This window comes from Panthera onca, chromosome A1, assembly GCF_046562875.1.
Source record: "Panthera onca isolate mPanOnc1 chromosome A1, mPanOnc1 haplotype 2, whole genome shotgun sequence".
Taxonomy (NCBI): domain Eukaryota; kingdom Metazoa; phylum Chordata; class Mammalia; order Carnivora; family Felidae; genus Panthera; species Panthera onca.
Genome location: NC_138339.1, coordinates 105,296,715 through 105,323,751, shown reverse-complemented (window position 1 = coordinate 105,323,751; position 27,037 = coordinate 105,296,715). Strand labels below are relative to the sequence as shown.

The following is a 27,037-nucleotide window of genomic DNA, read 5'->3' as shown; positions in this document are numbered from 1 at the left end:
TATCCCAAGAAGGCTCCGTGCCGTCAGCCCCAAGCCCAACATGGGGCTTAATCCCATGAACCATGAGATCATGACCTGAACTGAAATTAAGTCAGATGCTCAACTGACTGAGCCACCCAGGTGCTCCTGGTTATTGGTTATTTTAGAGGTTAAAAAGTTGGATAACTCCAGTGTGAAAATGAATGCCAAAACTGATCGACCAAGGAAAAAAAAGGGTAATTTCCTGAAATTTAAGTATTGTTCTTCTACAGAATTTTTGGCAAGTCTCTTGTCTCCAAATTCTTCATTTCAGCTATATGACCTTGATTTGCCCTTCAGTCAAGTTTTATTGTGGTTTGGATGCAGAAATTTGTTGCTTGTAGGAAAAATAGGGGAGAATGCAAGATCTTTCATCGTTCCATCTCTAGTAAATCATACACCATTTTAAAGAGCAAATCTCTTTAAAAAGGGGGGAATTAATATAGAATTGGACCTTGTTTGGTACAAATAAAAAAAACCAGTTGTTTGTAAGCATTTATTATGTGCTGGGCATTAGTCTAACTACTTAGAATGCATTATAATCCTTGTTTAATCCCAGCAACAGACCCTGTCGTATAGTTGATGTTATTCTCTTCATTTTATGGATCAGAAACTTGAGGCACAAAGAATGAACTGAGGGGCTTTAAACAACCCCCTTGTTTATTAGTAAGAGTACCCAGTAAATGGTCTAGACTCTGGGCTCATGGGTCTTTTGAAGGAATTTACATGGTGTTTCTTAAAATAAACCTTTTAATTAATGAACATGACCTGGCCATCTGTCATAATGGAATTATCACCATCCTTGACTTCCATATGTAGTCTAAAGAAGAAACCACCCGAGACAGTTTATAGTTACACACACGCACACACTCACACACACACACACACACACACACGCTCTTTCTGTTTCTAACCAACAGCTTCCAACCAGAGGTAACACAGTATTTCTCTTACATGTTTATTAAAGAAGGTGGCACATGTAATTATTAACCTCATATTCCCAATTTTTCTTTCAAGATAGAATTTTAACTTTCAAAATTACTTTTTGCCAAAAGAGGTAAGGAACTGTTAAATCTGTGAAGTGTAGGTTTTGCACACCTAACAAAAGTTCAATTATCTCTTTTCCCTATTGTTGGTAAAAGTAATGAGTGAAGATTTGACAAGCTCTTTCTCATTTCTCTTATTTTGGGCGAGGGGGGGGTCTTGTCCTTTAAATTTTGGGGCAAAAGTTGTGCAAAACTGCTTAGTAGTTTCATTTCCTTTTCTTTCTTTTTTTTTTTTTTTCAAAATATGTATTTTACTTTATTTTTAAATAATCTCTGTACCTAGTGTGGGGTTGGAACTCATGACCCTGGGATCAAAAGTTGTATGCTCTGCTGACTGAACCAGCCAGGTGCCCCTCTTCTTTTCTAAATCTGATCCGAGTCTCTCTCAGATTTTCACTTTCTGGGTTAACTGTTAGTCACTTAGTCAATCAGAAATGCACTTTAGTTATTGTTTTGAATAGAAAGATAGAACACAAAATTACACTTTGAATATATAGCTTCAGTTTGACATATGATTGTGTTGTTAGCTGAATTCCAGAACTACTTAAGCTGAAGTGTAAACATCAAATCTTTATCCTTTGGGTATTATAGCAACTGTAAAACTGGCAAGTGTTAAAAATGCTGTATTCTGAAATTGAAAAGATTTGGTCATAGGAAATTAATCAGTCCTTCCAGAGAATATTTAGTATTGTAACTTCTTTTAACTTCCAATTTTGCCATTAAATTAATTTGTGGAACTTTTCCAAGATAATATTAAGATCATAAGTTTTAATTTTAAAATAAGTAATAGGGAACCACAGCAGTAGGAAGACATTCCCCCATATATTTAACAGATAAATCATTTTCTACAGAAGGGAAAGAACGGAAATAAGAATATAAATACCTGTAAATATATGAGGTATGACTATAAAATGGTATTCCTTTAAATAAATAACAAGTAAAAAATGACACATGCTTGTGAATACTGTCCTTTGCAAAATGGTTATCTGGAGAGACGAAATGATACTATTATTCAGAACATTTTGGGGGAAGTCTTCTGCAGCTTTTTTATATAACTCGTTACTCTTGGAAAGTAGGCTTGATTTAGGACACTACTAGAGTCATACGCAAACTAATTGGGTGATGAGACCCACTGATACCACATTTAGAGAATATGCGAGAAATACAAAATGATGAGACACAATATATTGGGAAACCCCCAGACAAATGATTGAAGCTGTCCTCACAGCAGTGCCCCCCGGGTTGCTTAGACCAGTGGAGGCATCTTCTCAACAAAGTGTGCAGTCTTGAGAGCGGCCTCTGCACCTCTGCTGTCCTGCAGCTCTCACTGACTTTGAAAGTTCTCCACTGAGCGAGTCCCTGGTCTCTGCCGAAACCTATCCTTGGACTTGTCTGTTGTCAAGTATCAACTCCCTTTTAGGGCTGTATTTGGTATCTTTGGAACCCCTGGGGCCATTTTGCTGGCCTACGGTTGTCCCCACTGCCATAAACCCATCCTGTGTCACTTGGATTTGGTGATACCCTCGTCCCATTTGGACACTGCTGTTCCACCTGAGATGAAACAGGCTTTCTTCCCGGAGGACCTTCCTGCCTCCTCGCTTTCTTAATAGTGTTAAGGTTATAACCCTCACTCACGCCACCGCATCGTTCATTTTGCCATATTCTGTAAACCCAGGGCACATAACTTACGGAGTTCAGCTCGGTGGCTGGGTATTTGATATGACCACAAAATTTTCCTCTCAGAGTCAACACTTGTAACAGTTTGTTACGTTTGCTATGGCTATTTTTAAAATAAATTGTTATTTTGTTTAATAAATGTTAAAGATACAAAGAAAGCCTTTCCCATCCAATCCCTTTCTCCTCCTTGCCTCCCCAGAGGGAACTAACTCTCCTGAAGTTGATTTGTGTGGTTTCCATGCAAGTACAGGCCCTAGATACTTTATGTGAAACTCTGGAGCCCAGTGAGTCTTGGAATTAATTTTCATGTTTTAGAAAGGTAGCATGATCCCTGTACTGTACATAGCAGCCCAACAGCACCTGGCCAGCAGTGCATAATCAAATATATTAATATTTCTGCAGCAGCCTTGAATCAACAGTCACACTAAGTGGATTAAATACATATTTTAAATAGCTTTCCAATCAGTCCGGTCGATGCCATGCCATCACAAGGATTACTGTAAACTTATGAATAACCTTCAGGGTTTTAGGGTTTTGAAATCTTGGATACAGAATTGCACATATCGATTTACCTCTGAGACCTGTGTATAGATTTTTAATTCTATTTTTTTATTTGCTACTTTCCTTACCTTCACTTTATCATTAGTGCATCTCTCCTGCTTGCAGTGATTTCATAATTCTTTTCCTGATTGCTGGAGTTGATTTGGTTTGTGTTTTATTTGTTTCTTCCTACTGAAAAGTGTTTAAGACTGTGCCTGTTCTTTCTGAGTGGAGATTTGGTTTATCTCATTACTCTTTCTAGTAGCGTTCTCATTTTTATGGCTTATAAAACAGTCTCATTACATTATAAAAATTCCTCTTTGTCTCAGTATGTACTTATAAGGTGTTTTATAATTTCAAGGTATGAGGGCATTTTTAAGCTTTAGTCATTAATTTCTAGGGTTGCTTCATTGTGATGCTTCAGTGTTTATGAAGTGTATTATTAACCTAATGACAGGTTTAAAAAAAAACCTGCTAGAACTGAGATTTCAAATGAGTGTTACCTTTACAAATATGCTTATTCTAGGGGCGCCTGGGTGGCGCAGTCGGTTAAGCGTCCGACTTCAGCCAGGTCACGATCTCGCGGTCTGTGAGTTCGAGCCCCGCGTCAGGCTCTGGGCTGATGGCTCGGAGCCTGGAGCCTGTTTCCGATTCTGTGTCTCCCTCTCTCTCTGCCCCTCCCCCGTTCATGCTCTGTCTCTCTCTGTCCCAAAAATAAATAAAAAACGTTGAAAAAAAAAATTAAAAAAAAAACAACAACAAATATGCTTATTCTAATCATGGCTCTGTTGCTCAAAAACTTCTCCATTTTGTTTTGTTTTGTTTTGTTTTGCTTTGCTTTGTTTTGAGAAGTGCTTGTTGAGTTTACCTCTCAGGAAAAACAAAAAGAAAAGTCTGTTTGCTTTAGAGTTAAAATTCTTATACTGATTAAAAACTGTTCTTTAGCTATTCACTTTTTGTACATTACGTTGTCCTCATAACTATTGAGTGACGTTCTTCAAAAAGCAAATCTATATGCAAGGGACTAAAAACACTCAGCACTACTGAAGCTACTTTAAAAACAAACAAACAAACAAACAAACAAAAAAACGTGTCAGCCAGAGAAAAAAGGGCAGAGAAATCTGCTTTTTAAAACAATGACATTGGTGAGAAAAGTACATTCTTCATCGCTTCCCCTTTTTACGCAGGGCACATACTGATGTGTCAAAGGGCAGCATGCTTTGTAAAGGAAGGTCTCTCATTACTTTATTTGTGATCACACATCCTAACATTCATTTTATGTTACTCACCTGAAAGTCACAGTGTTTGATTGTGAGTAGCGGTAGGAGCGAGGTACCATACTCAGTTGAGAACTAATCTGTCATTTCATGCGCCCAGGTTCTCTGGTTGTCACTTTCTTACAGTGGCTTTGAGTGGATCCTGCCCATTTTCAGAGCCTGAGTTTCCTACAAGAGAGGAAGCTATCTTCTGGGAAATGGTCTCATAGACAGCTGAGATGAAATATAGAAGGCATTTTGACCTCTCAGAGAAAGCAGCAAGGGTACACATTTAGACACTAATTATTATAGTTCTAACATGAAAAGGCAGTAGTATGAAATGGTGATGTCCCTCCCCTAGGTTCACTGCTTTGCTCGCAGATTCACTTGTCTTTCTTACTGAGGTGGTCCCCTAACCTCACTGTGGTTTCTCGTAGTCCTCCTCTTCCTCCCAGGAGAAGCTGCATCAGTTACCATACCAACCAACGCCAGATGAATTGCACTTCCTGTCAAAACATTTTTGTACTACTGAAAGCATTGCCACGGAAAACAGATGCAGGAACACCCCCATGCGCCCCCGTTCCCGAAGTCTGAGGTGTGTGGACCTGATTGAAAAATGTTACTTAACTGGATTATCTGTTTTTAACCATTTCTAGGGAAGCCTTTGGGTGGTCCCATTCATCTCAGTGTTAATTGATTTGTGAACTTCTCTAAATAGAGAGTGATTTTCCCATCTCTACGTGATGTTGTTAATTACCACTGAAAGGCATCTTACTGTTTTTCTTTCAATTTCTCTCAATTTGCTAATTGCTATAGTAGCAGTAATCATGATGGACCAAAGGGACCTCCTATAAAGCCTTCTTGCCATTGGAAATTCCAAGACAATCTAATTGTGGTGTAGGAGCACTTAATGCTCTTATTTTAGGAGAGTTAAGCTTGGCTAAAAAGGAAGGACAGCAAAAATAGAGGATTTTCGTTCAGATGCCACATTATAAAAGTTCACCCCTATTTTTCATTTTTTCTTCACATCATGAGTTTTACTTTTTTCCAGGAACATGAATGCATTGTTAGGAGTTTGTCTCCGTTGAATTTTGACATTTGGTATCTCTTACGGTTTTGTTTTTTAGGAAGCAGACTCTAAAACAGATTTGTGTTCAGGATGCTTAGTAGGGAGTGCTCAGGATTTATACTTGTAGAAAGAAGGCAAGCAAGCAAAATGGGGCAGAGGCAAATGAAGCCGTCACACAGCTGACTCCACAGGGGACTCCGGGGATGGCATGACCTGTCAGAGTTGTGCTTCTGGGCCAAGTGGCCTTTTTTTTTTAATCCCTACCTCAGTCCCTGGGTGCAGCACCCTGGCAAGGACGTGGCTTGGATGGGGTGGCTGCATCTGAGGCCATCTTTGAAGGGACTGATGGCTGAAGGCTTCTACAGTCCCAGCAGCCGGGTGACAGGTCCTTCTCTGCCGGACGCTCAAGGCAGTTTGTCTCCGCAGTGTGATATCTTGACGCTAGAGTTGGAATACTTTCCTGTTTAAGATTTTATTATGAAAATAGTTTGTCAGGTGTTCAGTTGAACATCTGAGTTTCCTGAGGAGGGTTTTCCCCTTTGTATTTTTTTCAAAGTAAGCTCTACACCCAACATGGGGTTCTAATTCAAAACCCTAAAACCAAGAGTCCCATGCTTTATTGACCACGCCGGCCAGGTACCCTCCCCCTGCTTTGTAGTTTTTTTATTTAGCATCATAAACTGATAGTAAATGTAGCCACGCTGAATAATTTGGGAATGAGTTATTATTTTGAGTTAGGGAATAAAAGACCAATTTTACGAATTCATTTAAAGGCGTTGTATTTTACCACATGGGTGCGCATTTTATGGTTTTATGAAAGGAGCTCCTTGGGTATCTGGTGTAGGCTATGTTCTCCCTGGAATGTAAATACTCGCACTGACGTTGCACGACTGTATACCACGAGGAACACACACGAACTGCTATTGAAATAATGAAAACGCACAACAGTTCTCTGCCTCTCTTTCATATTGTCCAAAGTGCTTACCTCAGCATCCCAAATAGGTATTTGGTAGGCCAGAAAATGGATTTCAGTGGCGACACCTGTGCCACGGAAGACTCTGAGACCTTTTCAGTGGTACACGGCAGAGCTCAGGTGTACAATAAAAGTGTGAAATTACCCTGTTCGTTGTGTCCTAGATGTTGCTGTTCATAATGATCCTATTTTGTTTTATATTGGAATTCATTAATTGGTTTCCAAAACGACACAAATGCATCCTACGTACAGAATATAAACTCAATTTAAGAACGTTTCTGAACTAGTTTTGCATTGTAGCTGTAATTATTTTGTGGCATTCCATTTCTTAGGCTTCCTTTCTGAAATCCTCTCCAGGGTGTCACCATGTGTGGGTATGTATGTACGTACTAATGACTGATTTTGTAGTTTATCGCCTAATACACTTCTCTTACGAAGGTTGTATAGTCCTTTTGATCCAACCAATTGTTTATAAATAAAAAGCTTATTTTCATTTCATGCTGAGGCAAGTTTAAAAGGGTAATTTGCTTTGCTTGCAGCCCCGGACGTTCTCCCGCCTGCTGTGACCATGAAATAATTATGATGAACCATGTCTACAAAGAAAGGTTCCCAAAGGTAATGAATTGAATCGAAGATGCCTAGCATCAACGAACAGGCAACCTGGGTGTAGCATGTGTAAGGTGGTTTTGTTACGGGAAGTAATGGTCCAGTCTAGTAGTAATGAGCTGGGCTTGTGTAAAACAGCACCATAGCTTCTGAAAAAGGTAAAATCACTCAACATTTTTTAAAAATGGCTGAGGACTAGCCATATTTGCTGTGTGAGCTGCCTCTAAAATGAATCCTGCTGCTTGTCCCACCCACTGGGTAGGCCTGATGAGGCACCCCAGGGAGAATGAGCCTCTAGACCCTCATGTTCCCTCTGCCCTAATCTGGGCCCCGTTGTGAATCCTCAGGCAGCAACTGTTTTACTTCGTTAGAAACCTATAGAGTAGTATGTGGTGAATGTCTTTTGTTTTGTTTGTTTGTTTTTGAGAGAGAGAGAGAGAGAGAGAGAGAGAGAATATTCCAAGCAGGCTCCACGCTGTCAGCCCAGATCTCTTGTAGGGCTTGAGCCCACGAACCGTGGGATCATGACCTGAGCCAAAATCGAGTCGGACGTTTAACTGACTGAGCCATGGAGGCGCCCCAACCTCATTTTTCTTTTCTGGGACTTCCTATCTCTTGAGCAAGTTGATGTCTTCCCCTATTAATTTAGAAGGGAGGGTACAGTTGCAGTGTTCCCCACTGGGCTTGCAAAAGGAATGCGAACTGAGCCAGGGAGGACTTGTCAAAGAGTTGTTGCCAGACATCCTGGCTGCAAAAGCCTGCTGTTTGATAGTTCCTGTTACCTAGTATCCACGGCCTTTGCACTAGTATTCCCACACATTTGGGAGAAGACAGTCTTTCCATTGTGTTCCTGTTCCTCCCCCACTACTTGTGTAGCCCCAGGCAAGAAAACGAAAGGAAATATCTGGTTTCATAAATCAGTAGCAAAATGCTTATTATTTGCAATGACCCCGACATTGATGTCATTGATTAAAGCTGTCTTAGCTATTAATTACATGTCACTTGTTCACCAGGGAAATAGGTCCTGACTCACGTAGTTAATGCTGGTTAGGATTTTAGAAGGGGAGCAGGAGGCCAAGAGAAACCCCGCCCCCTCATAGACAATATAAGCAAAGGATACTGATTAGGCAGTAGGGTGTCACAGAATGAAATGAAGGTTGGAAAGGAAATTTTCTATTTATCCTACCTAGGGAATCTCCTTGGCTTTTTACATGTGATACAGCTTTTTGAGAGAAGGATAAGGATAATATAAGATGCTTGTTCCTGGTACATTATAACCTACTGAACAAAACAACTCTTGCCTATCCTGTGGAATTCTAGCAGCAGTCTGAGTTTTGAATAGGTAAAAACATAACCTGATGTTTTTGAGCATCCATCTGAAAGAAATAGCCCAAGATCTAAAACGAAAGCATAACAATTCACGGTATTGTTTGACTTGCAGAAGCCTTTATAGACCATCTTATATTTGCTAGGACAGAAAAAACAATTATCACCCTAGGGTAGTCACTTTCCCTTGTATACCTCAAATCTTTCTTCCATGTGATGAGGCTGCTGTTGCTGCTTTAAAAAAAAAAAAAAATAGATTTCTTTTTTCACAACAGTTTTAGGATCACATCAGAATTGAACAGAAAGTACCAAGAATTCCTGTATACTCTGATGCCCCCCCAGCCCCCTCCCCGACATTCACACCCTCCTCCCTTCAGCATCCCTCACCAGTTAAGAGTCGATGAACCTGCAGTGACACATCATCATCACCCAGAGTCCATAGTTAACATTAAGGTTCACTCACGGTGGTGTGTATTATGTGGGTTTTGACAAGTATGTAATGATGTTATGTATATACACCGGTAGTTTCTAGAAACTAACAATTTGTGGAGGTGTCTGAAGATGCTCACTAAATGTGATGATTGAATTGTCCACTTGTGTGTTTTGTCGTCTTACATCTGTGTGTGCGTGTCTTCTCTAAATAGGCCACGGCTCAGATGGAAGAACGTCTGAAGGAAATTATCACCAGCTACTCTCCTGACCACGTTCTTCCTCTAGCAGATGGAGTGCTCAGTTTCACTCACCATCAGATTATTGAACTGGCTCGAGATTGCTTGGATAAATCCCACCAGGGTCTCATCACCTCACGATACTTCCTTGAATTACAACACAAATTAGATAAATTGCTGCAAGAGGTATGAACCACCATATAAAGTTTTCGGATTTGTTTTGCTTTTCCCCTGAAAAAAGAAAAATTTCATGAGTGCATTTGCTTACACATTGTAACCATGAGATAGAGTTCATATTCCAGGGAAGCAAAGAAGAAAAAACTGATTGCTACTTGCTGTAAATTGATTCTCGTCATCATTTATAGTAGTAATAGAAAGTTAATGTAATAACCTTTACAGGAACCTTGGGACCCAACAATCTATGGCTCTGGGATAAGTGGATTGTAAGGGATTTTCAGGCAGTGATTTTCCCCCCACCCCTACCCATAAAGTTATAAATTGCCTGAGTGCATGTGCGTTATTTGATGATGCTATCTAGTTCTAATATCTGGAAAAGCTAAATGGAAAATTGCTGGCTCCTTCCAGGCCATGTGTCCTATTAATTAACCTGCACATGGTATTGGGTAGTAAATGGCAACTTAAATTCTCATTAGTGTCAGTTCCTCTTCTAACAAAATATCCAATTTCCAAAAGACAGATAAACACAGGTACCTGTCTAGGTCTAATACTTGAATGCGTAGATCCTGATAACACCCAGGGCAGGAAGGAATGTGTATGGTAGAATGGAATTAATGTGTATACTGCTCTTGTGACTGAAATTGATCAGCCACAGCCTACAAGTAAAACCTATTTCGTCTCTATATTTAGATATATTGTATTTCTCTACCCCATAGGGCGTAAGTTATGCCCATGTCAGCAAAAACCATAGATTGTTTTTCTAAGCATGAATATGTAAATAATTGCATGGAACTGGAAGAAAATATTAGCATCCTAGTTTTCTAGAAATTCATCTGTATTTGCCCCTACTGAATTGAGTTCTGGCAAGATGAGAAGATGCCTCTCTGACTAGAAGTCACTATTTTTCTTTCCCATCCAGACATCCCAACAGAGTTTTCTGTACTCTGTGCCCATTTCTCATATTTCACCCTATTGTAGTTCATTAAGGCAGTGTTTCTCAGTGTTTTAGGGGGATGAATACCTTGTTTTTGTTTTTCATTGTTAATTTCCAATTTGTCTTGCGCTAATTCTCCTATAAATTAAAATGAAAATAAATTTATAGGAACATGTATTTAGGTGTGCAAGAAATGTTAAAAATGTAAGAGCTGCTAAATGCTTGCACTCAATTATTGTACCTGTGTCATCACAGATTGGTAATAGCTCAGGGACCAGTCCCAGCATAGGTGTCTGTGTGAGCAGGGATTTTGTCTGTTTTGTTCATCTAGTGTGGTGTCTGGCATATAGAAGAACTCTTGAATGAATGGCTTCTGACCTCCCCTCATTTAACTCACTGAAGTCCACTGTCCTCCTTACTGTCTTGTCCTCTGGACATTTTACTGGAACAGTTCTCTTTTACTGGAATATTATTATATTCAGCAATATTAATATCTTCCTTTTCTCTCTTCATAACACCCCTCCTTTTCAATTCTTCTTCTGTTGTTGTTGTTTATTTATTTTGAGAGAGAGTAAGGAAGGGGCACAGGGAGGGTGAGGGAATCCCAAGCAGGCTCCATACTGTCAGCACAGAGACCGACGTGGGGCTCGAACCCACAAACCATGAGATCATCACCTCAGATTTCACCTGACCTGAAATCAAAAGTCAGAAGCTCCTGTATCCCTTGGATAAATTCCTAGCAGTGCTATTGCTGGGTCATAGGGTAGGTCTATTTTTAATTTTCTGAGGAACCTCCACACTGCTTTCCAGAGCGGCTGCACCAATTTGCATTCCCACCAACAGTGCAAGAGGGTTCCCGTTTCTCCACATCCTCTCCAGCATCTATAGTCTCCTGATTTCTTCATTTTGGCCACTCTGACTGGCGTGAGGTGGTATCTGAGTGTGGTTTTGATTTGTATTTCCCTGATAAGGAGCGACGTTGAACATCTTTTCATGTGCCTGTTGGCCATCCGGATGTCTTCTTTAGAGAAGTGTCTATTCATGTTTTCTGCCCATTTCTTCACTGGGTTATTTGTTTTTCGGGTGTGGAGTTTGATGAGCTCTTTATAGATTTTGGATACTAGCCCTTTGTCCGATGTGTCATTTGCAAATATCTTTTCCCATTCCGTTGGTTGCCTTTTAGTTTTGTTGGTTGTTTCCTTTGCTGTGCAGAAGCTTTTTATCTTCATAAGGTCCCAGTAATTCACTTTTGCTTTTAATTCCCTTGCCTTTGGGGATGTGCCGAGTAAGAGATTGCTACGGCTGAGGTCAGAGAGGTCTTTTCCTGCTTTCTCCTCTAAGGTTTTGATGGTTTCCTGTCTCACATTCAGGTCCTTTATCCATTTTGAGTTTATTTTTGTGAATGGTGTGAGAAAGTGGTCTAGTTTCAACCTTCTGCATGTTGCTGTCCAGTTCTCCCAGCACCATTTGTTAAAGAGACTGTCTTTTTTCCATTGGATGTTCTTTCCTGCTTTGTCAAAGATGAGTTGGCCATACGTTTGTGGGTCTAGTTCTGGGGTTTCTATTCTATTCCATTGGTCTATGTGTCTGTTTTTATGCCAATACCATGCTGTCTTGATGATGACAGCTTTGTAGTAGAGGCTAAAGTCTGGGATTGTGATGCCTCCTGCTTTGGTCTTCTTCTTCAAAATTACTTTGGCTATTCGGGGCCTTTTGTGGTTCCATATGAATTTTAGGATTGCTTGTTCTAGTTTCGAGAAGAATGCTGGTGCAATTTTGATTGGGATTGCATTGAATGTGTAGATAGCTTTGGGTAGTATTGACATTTTGACAATATTTATTCTTCCAATCCATGAGCAGGGAATGTCTTTCCATTTCTTTATATCTTCTTCAATTACCTGCATAAGCTTTCTATAGTTTTCAGCATACAGATCTTTTACATCTTTGGTTAGATTTATTCCTAGGTATTTTATGCTTCTTGGTGCAATTGTGAATGGGATCAGTTTCTTCATTTGTCTTTCTGTTGCTTCATTGTTAGTGTATAAGAATGCAACTGATTTCTGCACATTGATGTTGTATCCTGCAACTTTGCTGAATTCATGTATCAGTTCTAGCAGACTTTTGGTGGAGTCTATCGGATTTTCCATGTATAATATCATGTCATCAGCAAAAAGCGAAAGCTTGACTTCATCTTTGCCAATTTTGATGCCTTTGATTTCCTTTTGTTGTCTGATTGCTGATGCTAGAACTTCCAGCACTATATTAAACAACAGCGGTGACAGTGGGCATCCCTGTCGTGTTCCTGATCTCAGGGAAAAAGCTCTCAGTTTTTCCCCGTTGAGGATGATGTTAGCTGATGCATAGGGGCACCTGTACCCCAATGTTTATAGCGGCACTCTCAACAATAGCCAAATTATGGAAAGAGCCTAAATGTCCATCAACTGATGAATGGATAAAGAAATTGTGTTTTATATACACAATGGAATACTACGTGGCAATGAGAAAAAATGAAATATGGCCTTTTGTAGCAACATGGATGGAACTGGAGAGTGTGATGCTAAGTGAAATAAGCCATACAGAGAAAGACAGATACCATATGGTTTCACTCTTATGTGGATCCTGAGAAACATAACAGAAACCCATGGGGGAGGGGAAGGGAAAAAAAAAAAAAAAAAAAAAAAAAGAGGTTAGAGTGGGAGAGAGCCAAAGCATAAGAGACTGTTAAAAACTGAGAACAAACTGAGGGTTGATGGGGGGTGGGAGGGAGGGCAGGGTGGGTGATGGGTATTGAGGAGGGAACCTTTTGGGATGAGCACTGGGTGTTGTATGGAAACCAATTTGACAGTAAATTTCATATATTAAAAAATTAAAAAAAAAAAAACATTAAATTGGAAAAAAATAAAAAATAAAAAATAAACACAGCAGCTTCGGGCCTGCTATGTTAACTCTTTCTTGAAAAAAAAAAAAAAAAAAAAAAGTCAGAAGCTCAACATACTGAGCCACCCAAGAGCCCCAAGATATTTTTAGTGCTTGTGTTTTTTCTCTGCTTCTTCTAAGAGCTCTTCCTCTAACTTGTGTTTTCTGAAAGTTAGTTTTCCCATCATCTGATTTGTGGCCCACTGCTCCTCCCTCTGTTCTGGTGATCTTGTTGGCTCTCTTAAAGACCGATGAACTCTAATGGCTTCCTGTTTGTATCTCCAACCAGCAGCTCTTAGCTTTCAGATTCATGTGTCTGCCTGGCTAAGGAGTATCTTTCCACGTGGACAGTTCACTGAGACCGTAGTCCTGACTCCCAAATTCTTAATTCTCTGTGGCTGTAAGAACATTTATTTAATAACATTCCTCACTGGCTCCTTTCTGTCTATAAGTAAAAACCCTAAGATGGCACATTGACCATAGTGCAGTTTCATGCTCTGTTTGGGGTTTTCAAAGAGGGCTCTTTGAAGAACATGGATCACATCCCAATCGTCTTCAACCCCCTGGTACCTAGCACTGTGGCTGATACTTGCTTCCTCAGTAATTATGGAAGGAAGGGAAGGAGAAAGAAGATATGTATATATGCATGTCAAAATGCTTGATTTATTACAATTTATTGTCAAATAATTCACTTCTGCTGTTCCTTTTAATCCAACAGCTCCCCCCAAAAAGGCTAGGAACGCAATGCATATTACTTGCTATGAGAATATCTTGAAAATGACATTTGTTAAATGGTGCATTTTGAAACAGAAGAGGCAGATAAGAGAGTAACTCTGTAGTCAGTCTCTGTGAGATGCTCCTTCCTTAATTCCACAGTTCTGTCCCAGGATGTTACCATAATTACTAGTTTAGTCCTGTGTTTTTCTTTCCTTCAGAGGCTTTCCCTGAAAGGGATAGAATCAATATCCAAAGCTGTTTACATTGAAATCCTGCCACCCCTTTCCCCCCACCACACACATTTAATTTTGTTTCTGTCTAATAGACCTGGCAGATTGTTTCATGGCAATTACAAAAAGAAAATTTTGGGTTTCAAAAATCATCTGAATATGCCATATAGCATAATATAATTGTTGATATTTAGAGAAATTTGTCTTTTGAGCAGAGAAACGTGTTTACTTGTGGTATGAAGAGCATTGTTGGGTTGTCTTATTTATCTTCACGGATAAACATTTTCTTCAGTCCTTGTGTGAAAATTGAAACTATCTTCAGAATGACATTGACAGTGTCCTTCCAGAGTTTGGAGCTAAAGAGTCACAGGGAAGCTTGTGCCTTTCAGATGGAGTCCTTATTGTGGGAATTTCCTTTACCTTCCACAGGATGCAATTGTTGTTAGTTCCCAGCTGTGACTTTGTGTGCCTGGTATCTCCTGGCTGCTTTCCCCATTGTCAGTCTTTTGTAGACCCAGGCAAGGTCCCCCTGTGGCTTTGAGCAGGTTGATTTAACTGATGGCTTTTTAAAGTCCTGAGGTCTAGGTCAGTTCCAGATGAAATGCTTGATGTCTCCATTTGTTTTCTCACCTAGGTGTATTTAGCCAAAGAAAATAATATCCATAGGAAACTATAACCTACTTTCAAATATGGGTCTTAGTATTTTTTGTAGCAGCCAATACTTAAAATATAAACACAGGGTATCCATTAGTGTTGGTGCTTGCTCTTGGCAGCCTGGAAACTTTCTTCTCATGCTGTGTGATTTTGTTTGGTGTTGTCTTAACAGAATTCCTCCCTCCCCAATAATGTTAGTATATAAAATATTATTTGAGTTAATACAACCCATTGTATGTTCTGGCTTTGGTTATAGCTGATAATTCTTAGAAGTAAGAAGTAGGAATGAACTGATTATTTTTAGTTTAAAAAATTTTTTTTTAATGTTTATTCTTGAGAGAGAGAGAGCACGAGTGAGCTCGAGTGGCGGGGGGGAGGGGGGGGGCAGAGAGAGAGGGAGACGCAGAATCCGAAGCAGGCTCCAGGCTCTGAGCTGTCAGCACAGACTCTGACGTGGGGCTCGAACTCGTCAACCACAAGATCATGACCTGAGCCGAAGTCAGATGCTCAATGAACTGAGCCACCCAGGCACACGATAACATAAAATTTAAAAAGATTTAAAGTCAAATTTTACTGAGTTGAGTGCCTAGGTATAATTTATTCAATATGCAAAATCAAATTGGTATGAATATATCCACGTATAAACGTTATCTCCCTCACATTTGAAATCAGCAGTGCACACTTCTTACAGGTCATAAATAACAAATTTGTAGGCTAATCATGGTGCACGTGTAAAATATATTTCATGACTGTGTTAAATGTCCAGCATAACAAAAGCAGCCCTTCACTGTGTTAGCCATTTCATAGCTAAAGTTGCTTTATCTGGTAAATCAAGGTCCCTTATCAGCCTCCCACTCCACTTATATCATGTACTTAATGCATCATAATCTCTTAATCTCTCCATCATTCATGGTTCACATTAGGAGTTTTAACATTTGATTTTTACACACCGAATAGATCAAAGTTATGCAATTGAAATTTAGCTAATAGAGCCATTTTGTAGGTAAAGAATTTTAACAGTGTCCATTTATGAAGAGATAATGTCCGCTTATCTGTCTGTGAAAGGTATTTTCTAAATCACTTAATTTTCAGAGATTTGTAATTATCTAATTAGCGTGCTTTGCTGATTTCCTTTTCCACTGAATAGAGCAACTCTGTATCATCTTTCTTGTAGGCTCATGATCGTTCAGAAAGTGGAGAATTGGCATTTATTAAACAACTGGTTCGAAAGATCCTAATTGTTATTGCCCGCCCAGCTCGACTATTAGAGTGTCTGGTAAGTTGCCCCTAGATGTGACTCCATTATTTACTGTTAACTGTGGGAAAGCAGTGACCATCAGAAACTTTCAGTTTCTTTGGCTTCGAAGACTAGAGTTAAATGGAAAGAGTCAGCAGGAACTACAACTTGTGAATGTCTATGAGGACATCCTGATGTGATTTTTGTTTTCTGGTTTGAAGTAAGAGTTCTAGGATTTGTGCTGTATTCAGTGATAATCACATCACATTCTGGTCAAATGTGAAAGATAATCATGAACTAATGTGCTTGTTAACCTTAGCATAGATACTGGGTGACAGTTAATTTAAAACACTTTGAGCCTTACTTTTTTGGTGTTGGCAAGATGCAGAGAAAGGGACACCAGCAATATGATACATAATAATCTATAGTTATTTATCATCTGTTTTTAAAATGTGGCATGTTAGAAATAAATGCTAGGCAGCAACCAGCTTGGGCAAGTACCCCAGCGTCTCATACAGACCTCAAGAAGTGAGACTTTCAGAGATTAGTTCATTTTGTCAATCATTTTCCTATTTAAAAATTTTTGTTTTATGTAACTCTGGTTGAAATTTGAGTCCACACTGTGAACACACATGAAGCTTTGAGCCTGAGAATAGTTTTAAGGGGCTTAGCACTGTATCAACACTCACTTTTAAGATCTGCTAACATCACACTAAAGTATTTGCAACACTTCAGAAATATTTGTACCCCGTGCAGTACAGCTTTGCGGTATTACACATGCACACACATACGTATAGGGTGGATTGCTAGGGTTTTGCCCTTATTTTGATTAAAATTCATAGCTTTTTTGTAATAGTGCAATGTTCACTGCCCCCTAAAAAATATACCAGTGCATTGAGAGTCACAGGAGAAGGGAAATCTTGAGACAGGGCGGGGCATGGTGGAGTAGGTCTTTCCATCAGTGGCCAGGACCCTTAGAACCACAGAATCAAAAGCACCATTTGGCTTTGTCTCTGGAAGGATAAAGGGGGAAAAATACTCTGGATGCTTCTGGGAGGAGAACTGTGTGACTGGCAAATGCCAGCAAAAGGAAGTCTGATTTTGTACTGTGTCTCCCATTGTACTTTTTGAATTATGTACCACATGCATGGACTTCCTGCATTTGTTTCATTTGAGGGAAAATACCACTTAGCATTCTAACCTGTTTCTCTGGACAACAGCAGATACGCGAATAGACAATCTTGCCCTAAAAGAGGAAGTGAATTTTTTCAGTCATCGCTCCACACCAGAAGAGAAAAAGTAAAAGTATAGCCTCTCAAAGATAGAAATGAGTGAGCTCAGAAGTAGAATTGAAAACGTTGCTGTTTTCAACACTATTTGAAGCTCTGTTGAAACTGGAGCTTTAGAGTTTTAGGGAACATTCCCCAACCACTGGTCTTATACCTACTGTTTCAGGCTTGTGCTGTGTATCATTGTAGGTTTACAGAAAGGACACTGAGTGTATACGCTCCTTTGGCTTTACTCTCTTTACAGCGAGCTTTCTTTATACATAGCCTTTAGAAACCCTTGAGTAATTCAGGTGAAATGCTGATATTCTAAAGTTGCCTATTTGAGGCATTAATCAAAATGGGTAACATCCTGGGGGGATAACATTTAGGAAATACAACTGAAAGTAGCAACTGTCATTTAAGTCCGTAAACATAATTGTTTACGACACATAAACCCACGGCATCCATCTAGAGTGATGGAATCCTAAAGATTTTTATTACATCCTAGAAGTAACAGCCAAAGGGAGTAAAATACATGAGTAAGATGTGCTACCAAATTTTTAAAATAGGCACTGGTAATCGAAAACATTAATTTCATATTTTTCTTTCTTCATCTTCACATTACGGGAGTATTAACTTTAGGATATACTGATAAAATGGTAATATTGAGATTTTAAAAAATGTTTTTGGATACCTCTGTACTAATGGAGTTTCCTGCAAGACGTTTGAGAATATATAATCTTAGCATTACTCCTTTTGTGGCTGTTTATGGAGAAGGAGAAACTGAATCTTCTGGATAAGATTTCTGGATTTTATTTTATTTTATTTATTTTACTTTTTTAATTTTACTTTTTTAATTTATTTATTTTGAGAGACAAAGAGAGCAAGAGGGGGAGGCGCAGAGAGAGAAGAGAGAGAATTCCATGCAGGCTCTGTGATGTTAGCGCAGAGCCCGATGCAGGGCTTGACCTTACGAACCTTGAAATCATGATCTGAGCTAAAATCAAGAGTTGAATGCTCAGCCCACTGAGCCACCCAGGCGCCCCCTGGATTTTAAAGTTTTAATCAAAAAGCATAATTTAAATGTTAGACTTGTTCATTTCCAATGAGATAGATTTCTTAAATGGAGCATATACAGAACCTCCAAAGTTACATTACGAGGAATTTGGAAGTGGTCGTTCTGTGAGTTACCAAGGACTTAAATGTACTGCCTCAGAATATGAAAGGCTTCAAATACAAGGTGAGAATTATATACTTTTTAAAATCATTTGCTTCCTTTCTGCACAAACCACAGCCATGTATATCCAGCAAATGTTACTGTGAAAGGAATTGATGCACTAAAACCTCAGAGAATTTTGGCTCAAGTTAGTTTCCATCTGTGTTTGTCTTCTGCTAGGAATTTGATCCTGAAGAATTTTACTACCTGTTGGAAGCAGCCGAAGGCCATGCCAAAGAGGGACAGGGTATTAAAACTGATATTCCCAGGTACATCATTAGCCAGCTGGGGCTCAATAAGGATCCTTTGGAAGGTGAGTCCCTGGGTTGGGCTGGCCTTTTACTTGCCTACGCTCTGTGACTTCATACAGGAACTTAGCAGCTCTTTACTTTTGCCACAAGAAAAGGTGAACATGACCTATTTTGTGTTGTACCTGCAGTATAGGGATAGGCCTTGAAATGCTAGAGGCCTGTCAGCCTGACAATGCCAGAGTGTCCTGAAAGGGTTTCGGTTTCAGCTTTCTCTTTTTTCTCCAGCAAAGCTCCGTTGGGTTCTCCTCAAGTGCACTTGTACTTTTGAAGATGTTGCTAAAGAAATTAATTATAATTAAATTAAAAGTGACATTTAAAGGAATTGGGGAGTAATGCAGCTGATGATAGATATAGATCAGGCGCAGTGTTGGTAGATCTGTTTTTGCACGTAACAAAAAAAATTACGAAAAAAATGATAATATACAGGAATGTCCGTCGGGGGGGGGGGAAATGTTTTTTAAAGCGTATGAAAGCATTTGTGGTCGGTTCAGATGAAAAAATACATCTGATGCTATTAAATACACACAAGACTAAGCACCCTGTTAGCGGTTCTTTAAAAAATCTAATACTGGTAAATGACCCCCCCCCCCCCCAGCCCCCTACCTTTTCCTACTCGTTACTGTCGGGGTGGTCATTTAAAACACTTGAGTTACATACTGCCTAAAAAGAGTCAAAAACAATCATAGGCTCCTCTATTCAAAATTGTCTTCCTGGTTCATTAAATTGAATTTGCAAACAGTGTTTATCTTGCTAAATTGTTTGTAATGATGGTGACTGTTGGCACAGATATTTTCCCATCTAAAGCCAGGGAACCTGCTGCTCTCTGCCCTGCTCTCCTATTTCCCCTGCTTTGTTTGCTCTTACGGCCATCCGATCTTTGCTTCCAGTGAAATGATGCATGCATTACTGGGAGATAATGCCAGATAAATTTATACTGTACTGAAAGCAATACCACAACAGATTCATCACTTATCAGAGACTGGTGGCTGCTTTTCTGAAAAGTTCCCTGGGGAGAGATTTTTCCCCATGGCTTTTAAATTACCATCTTTACCTTTTTGAATCATGAGTCTTCAGAAATGGTTTAAATCAATGAAATAAAAAGGGCAGATGTTTAATGGTATTTAGATGAGTTTTAAAAATCTCTTCAGGCATTACAAAATGATGCCTTAGCTTCCTGCTTCAAAAGCTGACTCTTGGTTCCATTCCATTACTACCCACTGCTTGCAAATAATATGTATTTCTCAGATAATAGTTATTTAGCAGAAATCCTATTTAAAACAGAACCATCTTTTAATTTGTTTTTTTATGAAAATAATTGGAGTGGGGAGGCTGTCAAAGTATATTATAGTGACTGTTCACGCTGGTAGAGTTAAGGTTGTTTCAGCCCTTGAATTGTAGAGCGAGTGAGCACTTCACACTTTTCTTACCTGGAGGGAAATAACACTGTAGGCTGAACTTTGGTAGGTGAATAATCTGAGTACCTTTATAGAGACTCTAAATAAATTTTAATAGTGATCTTGGACCAGTTTTGTGTTTAGTAATGCAAATTTATCACTGGGAGTTGTGTTTTTAACTCTTGACACTTTGTTTTCTTGATTCAGATCTGAGGATCATTTTTAATCGATTTAATATCACTTAGCCTGCTGTTATTACAAAATCTGGTCTCCATTTGTTTCCCTTCTTGTCAGCATCTGCACTAACAGGCCTACAGCCTGACCTTTGAAAGTCTGGAGTGAGGGTGTGGAGTGGGAATGCCCAGGTCTGCACCCCGGGACCAGCCCTGCAGGCTGTGACCTTGACCATGCAGTTGATGGGCCTCTTTGTGCCTCAGTGTTCTTTCCCTGAGACCAGGGTAGTAGTACCTATTCATAGAGATGTTTTTAGCATTATGTGAGTTATTTCTCTACCCAGGATACAGTAATGCTTAATAAATGTTAGCTACTATTGCCTTTTTATTCAAACAATATTCAAGTCAGTCTCTTCCTTGAGAATCCCTCCAACTGAACACATTTTGGTTCACCTACCAGTCCAACAATCTAAGGTCCTAGTCAGAGAGGATGTTGACATCACTGGAATAACACCAAGGAAGCACGTAGTTAGTACTGAGCTCATTTTTAGTCTTGAATTTCGGCTACTGGTAGCCGAAGTCTACACTAAGTCTTCACTTAGTGTAGATTCTGAAGTTTATTAATTTTTATCTGGAGACAACACTCCATTGTTGTTTTGCTTCCTATCTTTTATGTGTAATCTCTCCCAAAAAGGATGATTATAATTATAAGAATATGAATACATGAAATGAGAGCCTAAGCACTCCTTTTAGATGCATACAAAAATAGGTAACTAAAAACTATAACTTATGTATAAGTTATTATATATATATATATATAACTTAGCATACACGTTCAATTTTGAAAAATTAGAAAATGCAAATTACCTGTGGTCTTACCACTCAGAGATAACTACCTATCAAAGTTTTGGAGGGAATTCCTTCATGTTTTGGGTTTTTTTTTTAATTAAACATTTTTAGGTGTAGAAATTAAAATGAACATAAAATGAATTTGGTTTCTTCATTTACTTAGGTAGACTCAGAGATGTGTTCCATTGTGGATTGAGTGGTTAAATGCCTGTGTCTTTTTGTTTGTTTCTGTTTTTCTTTTTTGTTTTTGTGTCTTTTAAGCAGACCACCAAGGTATTACTTTGTCAGGCATGTGGCATCCAGCCCATGCTGGATTGTAATAAATAACAATCAGTATTCAGTGAACACTTAATTTTTGTTAGTCAACATGCTAAGAGCCTTACACGAATATCCTATATCGTACTTATAAGAAACTAGTAAAAGATGAATACATTGTTCCCATCTTACAGAGGAAGAGCCTGAGGTTAAAAGGTCCCTAGTAAGTGCTGACTGTGGTGACCCAAGCCTTCTCATCGTCAAGCGTCTCTTAACAACTATTACTTCCTTTGTGACAAATTGCAAATTCTTAATATACCGGGAAGGGGATATTGCTCAGTGGATGTGAAAGAAATGGAGCAAGGAATGCTCAGCCATAAGTTGAGAATCATCTCTGAGCTGTGGTCAGTGTATCTTTGATGCCTTTCAGAGCCTGGGAAGACTTGCCTGTCTTGAGAATCCTATCATAAGAATAATCATTGACACACACACCTGCCCCAACCCCACCCCATGGTGATTGTGTCGACTACTGAATCCTGCTAGCTGAAGCAGAAGCCCAGCTCTCAAGTACCCGTGTCTAGGTGTTCATAAGAAATAGGGTTCTATAGAAGGGCATATAATGAACAATTTCAAAAACAGCAGCTGGTGGTTCTTACCATTTTTGATTAAGATTTTCCCATGGGTATATTGAAGTAGAGAGTAAAGTGTTTTTAATATCAAAGATATTACTTCTTATCTAGTTATAATTGTTGTATTTTTCTTAAACTTTGCTTTTTTTTGTTTTGTTTTTAATTTAGAAATGGCTCAGTTGGGAAACTATGACAGTGGGACAGCAGAAACACCAGAAACAGATGAATCAGTGAGTGTAAGTGTCTTTCTTGATGAAATATGTTGGTTTTTCTGTTTATCAACATCTGGAGATTTGGAGTGTGTTAATTACTTTGTCTCTTCACTAAGCATGTGTTGTGCTTCTATCTGCAAGGCAGTAAGCATATAATTTTAGTCCTTTTTTTCAAAGAGAAAAAAATTAATAAAAAGAAATCATGCATGAAAAAAGAAAAATGCTAAACTTGAATATAAGATCAATGATGAAAAAGGGCCATGTGCTACTAAACATACAGAAATTGACCTTAGTCTTGCCAGTCCAATAAGATCTCCCAAGGAAATGGCGCAGGAGATGGGGCATGAGAAGTTGCTAGGATAAGAAGGAGCAGGGGGAACATTCCAGGCCCAGGGAACATCCTGGGCAAAAACTGTGCCACAAGGGAGCAGAGTGCATCTGAGAGCAAGGGCAAGGAGACCACAAAGATTGGAGAGCTTGGGTAAAAACCTGACATACAGGTCCTTGTTGCTCATCTTTGTCAAATCTTTTCTTTCAAGGAACAGTGGGAAGCAGGTGAACTTTGGGGGAAATGGGTGTGTTTGTGGGGTGGAGACAAGTAGACAGGAGGATGACCCAATCAGAGTCATGGCTTCCAGTCTTCTGACTACAGTCCAGACAGTAGATGAGGTGAGGGGAACACACAGGGGTGACCACGGGGAAGCCACTCAGGAGACTATGCAGTGGCACAGGTGACAGTTTCAGGATGCCGTCATCCTGGGAACCAGCCTGGAGCGAGTTGGGGGTGGTCAGAAAAGAGAGGTAGCTGTATTGCCTGGGGGCTAAGAACCCAGGCTCTGGAGTAACATTGCCTGGATTTGAAAGCTGGCCATACCTCTTGCTAGCTGTGGGAATCTCTGTGCCTAGTTTCTTCTTCTGTAAAAAAAAAGATAAAAGATTAAATGAGATAGTTTGTGTTAGATGGTTAGGTCAGTGCACTACTAAATGCTAAATAAATGATAGTTGGTGGGTGTTTTGTTTGTTTTTTGAGAGAGACAGAAAGTGCCTATGAGCTGGGGACGGGCAGAGAGAGGGAGGGAGGGAGAGAGGGAATCTTAAGCAGGAAGCCCTACGTGGGTCTCAGTCTTGCAAGTGTGAGATGAAATCACCATTTAAAAGCTCAACCATTTAAGCCACCCAGGGGTCCCAATAGTTATTTTTGTTAATTCTATCATATTTATTACAATTTTGAATGTGTTAAGATTTAAGTTTTTTTGGGGGGGGACAGTCACGCAGAGCCATCAAACTAGCAACTATATATATGGTGTGGAATTTTGGGGCACTCAGAGGGATAGTTTTGGGTGGAGTTCTGAATGACATAGGAATCATCCGTGGGCATGAATGAGGTCACCTGGGTGCAGAAAAGTTAATGAGACAGGTGGGCTTTGAACAGCCCAAAGCTTGGGGACCCATCAGAGTGGAATAGTGGAACAAGTGCATGGTCCTTGTCCCGAATTACATTTTCTGTGATGGGGTGTTAACAGTGATGACTGGACCTAAGACTTGTGCCAAAGGCCAAGGGGAAATAGAGGACAGAAGCAGTTGTTGGGTTGAGCAACTAAAGTAGCCCAGAGGCCAGGGTGTTGGGTAAGTTACCTGTGGGACACGGAAGTCATCCAGGATGGTGAGAGAACTCGACCAGAGAGGAAGGTGGAAAGCTATGTACCTAAGTCTCCAAAAGATGAATGGGACAGCATGTTAGCGCATGACAGCCTCGGTTTGGAGAGGGTGACACGTACCTTAGACTCATAGGATTTCTTCTAAAATAATAGGAAGGGAATCCTGGGCTCCACAGGAGACGCAAAGAGGCTGTCACTGCTTACCCTCTCAGTGCTCAGATACATGGAGTATGAGAGAATTAAAACATAACACTTTGCTTATTGTTTTCCTTTGAGCTCAACTTTTTATTTTATGTTTTTCCTGAAGTTTATTTACTTGTTTTGAGAGAGACAGAGAGGGAGAGAGAATCCCAAGCAGGCTCCACACTTACAGCTCAGAGCCCAGTGAGGGGCTCGAACCCACAAACCAGGAGGAGATCAAGATCATGACTTGAGCTGAAATTGAGAGTTTGATGCTTAACTGACTGAGCCACCCAGGCGCCCCTGAGCTCAACATTTAAAGAGCTATCTTTTTGAGAATAGATATTTAAAGCCTCGTAAGAATAATGATAGGGAAGTAAAGAAAGGCACACGGATTGTCTGTTCGAGCGTCTTTGTTGCCGACTATCTTTTCCAAACAAAAGGTACCGCAGAAAGGACACAGACATTCTCTGGCCAGGGACAGACCAGAGTTCATGTATCCATCAGCTCATGTAGAGCCACAACAGCCCGTTCTTTCCCGGCTGACTGAAACCTGAATGAAGGCTTGACGTTTTGGACTTAAGTCTCAAAACATGAAAACACCAGGATGAGGCTGACAAGAATAGTTTACAAAGGTAAATTAAACTTGGAAATTTTCAAAAGCTTGGTGCCTTCATCTCCCGGAAATGGGGGTTCACGTACATGAGACTGAGGCTCTGTCATGAGAAGTCGTGGATCAGCACTGCTGTGCGGCATTGATCTTTAAAGCTGTCTCTCAGGTTCCTTTGGCTGCAATACTGCACTTCAGCGTATTAAACACCAGAGCATAGGGGTGCCTGGGTGGCTCAGTCAGTTGAGCGTCGGACTTCGGCTCAGGTCATGATCTCATGGCTTGTGAGTTTGAGCCCCACGTCAGGCTCTGTGCTGAGAGCTCAGAGCCTGGAGCCTGCTTCAGATTCTGTCTCCCTCTCTCTCTGCCCCTCCCCTGCTCACGCTGTCTCTCAAAAATAAATAAATGTTAAAAAAAATTTAAAAAAAAACTGGAGCATATCACGCTAATATTATTTATGTTGCTGTTAAAGTCATTGTCTGGAGTTTTCAGGTATTTTCTAACTTCCATATTTTGTTTCCAAGAGCTCCAATGCTTCCTTGAAACTTCAAAGGAAACCTCGGGAGAGTGATTTTGAAACGATTAAATTGATTAGCAATGGAGCCTATGGGTGAGTAATTCAAGAAAACTCTCTATTGTATCTTAACACACCTGAGTAATGTATTCTTCACATTTATTTTAGGCCAAATAGATGTCATTAGGGACTTGAATTTTCAGATTACCGCTCCTTCACTGGTGGCTATAATGTGCGGCCAAAATCATTTTTCATTTGGATACTCCATCAAGAAAACGTATCAAGTGACCTGGAGTTATTTTAGAGGTATGGAGAAGGAGGCTTTATGAAGTCATGGAAGGTTTTTATATAAATCCCTGTTTCTGCCTCCTTTATTCCACTGTTTTGAGTGCCGTAGTGCCTACTCCTGGTTGTAAATAGGCATACACATGCATCTACCTCTGGATATATATAATCTTTATCTCTAAACATATTTACACTCCTATATAGCATTACTACTTAAGAATTAACCAGTACTTTGCAGTCTTACCACCAGTCAACCTTGTGAGACAAGTACTGCAGTAAAAAGACTGCTTGAAAACTTAGAGCAGTTCATTTCCTTTAGTCTTTATATCACACCAAGGTTTGTTTTTTTTTTTTTCAGTTGATGTCCGTACTCTGATCACATTAGTGGTGCCCCTTTCTTTTTTTTTAATTCTTTTTATGTTTTATTTACTTGTTTTTGAGAGAGAGAGAGAGAGAGAGAGAGAGAGAGAGAGAGGGGAAGGGAGGGGCAGAGAGAGAAAGGGAGAGAGAGAATTCTAAACATACTCCAGGCTGTCAGCGTAGAACCCAATGTGGGGCTCGAACTCACGAACCGTGAGATCATGACCTCACCGAAACCAAGAGTCAGACGCTTAACCAACTGAGCCACCCAGGCACCCCTGTGGTGCCCCTTTCTTGATTCATTTTCATAGACATAAGCTTTTCTTCTCACAGTGTAGGGTCAATGGTGACAAGATCCTTCTGAGTTCCTTAGAAACAGGAAGGGTAATTAATACACATATTGTGTCCTGATCCATCTTAGACAGCCCAAGAGCTCTAGTTTAATTAAGTATTAATCTCAATTCCATCTGTATTTGGAGAGCAATAAACAATCCCATAGACATTTATTGCCATTTGTCACACATATGAGCAGATGAGATAAAAGTGATTTCTGTTACGCCACAAGGGATGTTTCTCCTTACGACTTTTTTTTTTTTACCTAATATTTTCCACACCATTAACTTAGTGAAGAGCTTAAATATTTGTGAGTCCTTCCTGTGCTTCACTGATTTATTTTCAGGATTATGTCAAATGGTATATTTCCTGATACAGCTTATAAATGTTTTGATATTTTATTTTTAGAATATTTTATTTTGTTCAACGGTCCTTTGAAACTTGTCCCCCTAAGGAAATTATTTGGGTATAGAGTTGTTTGTGAGTTTCATTTGTTTGTTATTTGGTTTTAGTTGGTTTTAGTTTTCAAGATCATGTGAGGATTTCTTCCTTCATTAGGGAAAAGACTGAACTTAGATTTAATGAGTCTATGGGTTTGAGCCCTGGTAGACTTTATTGGCAGTGGAATTCTAGAATAAGATGATCTGTGAAGCACCACTTGTATAAAATTTGGGCATATATCTTAGCACTATTTGGAGTTCTAATTGGTTGAGTAAACTCATTTGTAGTGCAATTAAACCACTGTA

General features: G+C 39.6%; 1 protein-coding gene across 13 annotated transcripts in view; it reads left to right on the top strand.

Annotated features, from left to right (window-relative positions):
* Positions 1-27,037, top strand: part of MAST4 (microtubule associated serine/threonine kinase family member 4) — a 564,301-nt gene that overhangs the window by 492,426 nt on the left and 44,838 nt on the right. For all 13 annotated transcript variants that reach the window (XM_078449281.2, XM_078449273.2, XM_078449270.2 and 10 more), the window contains 7 exons: positions 4,975-5,132; positions 7,119-7,194; positions 9,156-9,365; positions 15,982-16,083; positions 18,709-18,841; positions 22,308-22,375; positions 25,324-25,409. In XM_078449281.2, coding sequence (XP_078305407.2) covers positions 4,975-5,132; positions 7,119-7,194; positions 9,156-9,365; positions 15,982-16,083; positions 18,709-18,841; positions 22,308-22,375; positions 25,324-25,409 — 833 coding nt within the window. The remainder of the gene's footprint in view (positions 1-4,974; positions 5,133-7,118; positions 7,195-9,155; positions 9,366-15,981; positions 16,084-18,708; positions 18,842-22,307; positions 22,376-25,323; positions 25,410-27,037) is intronic.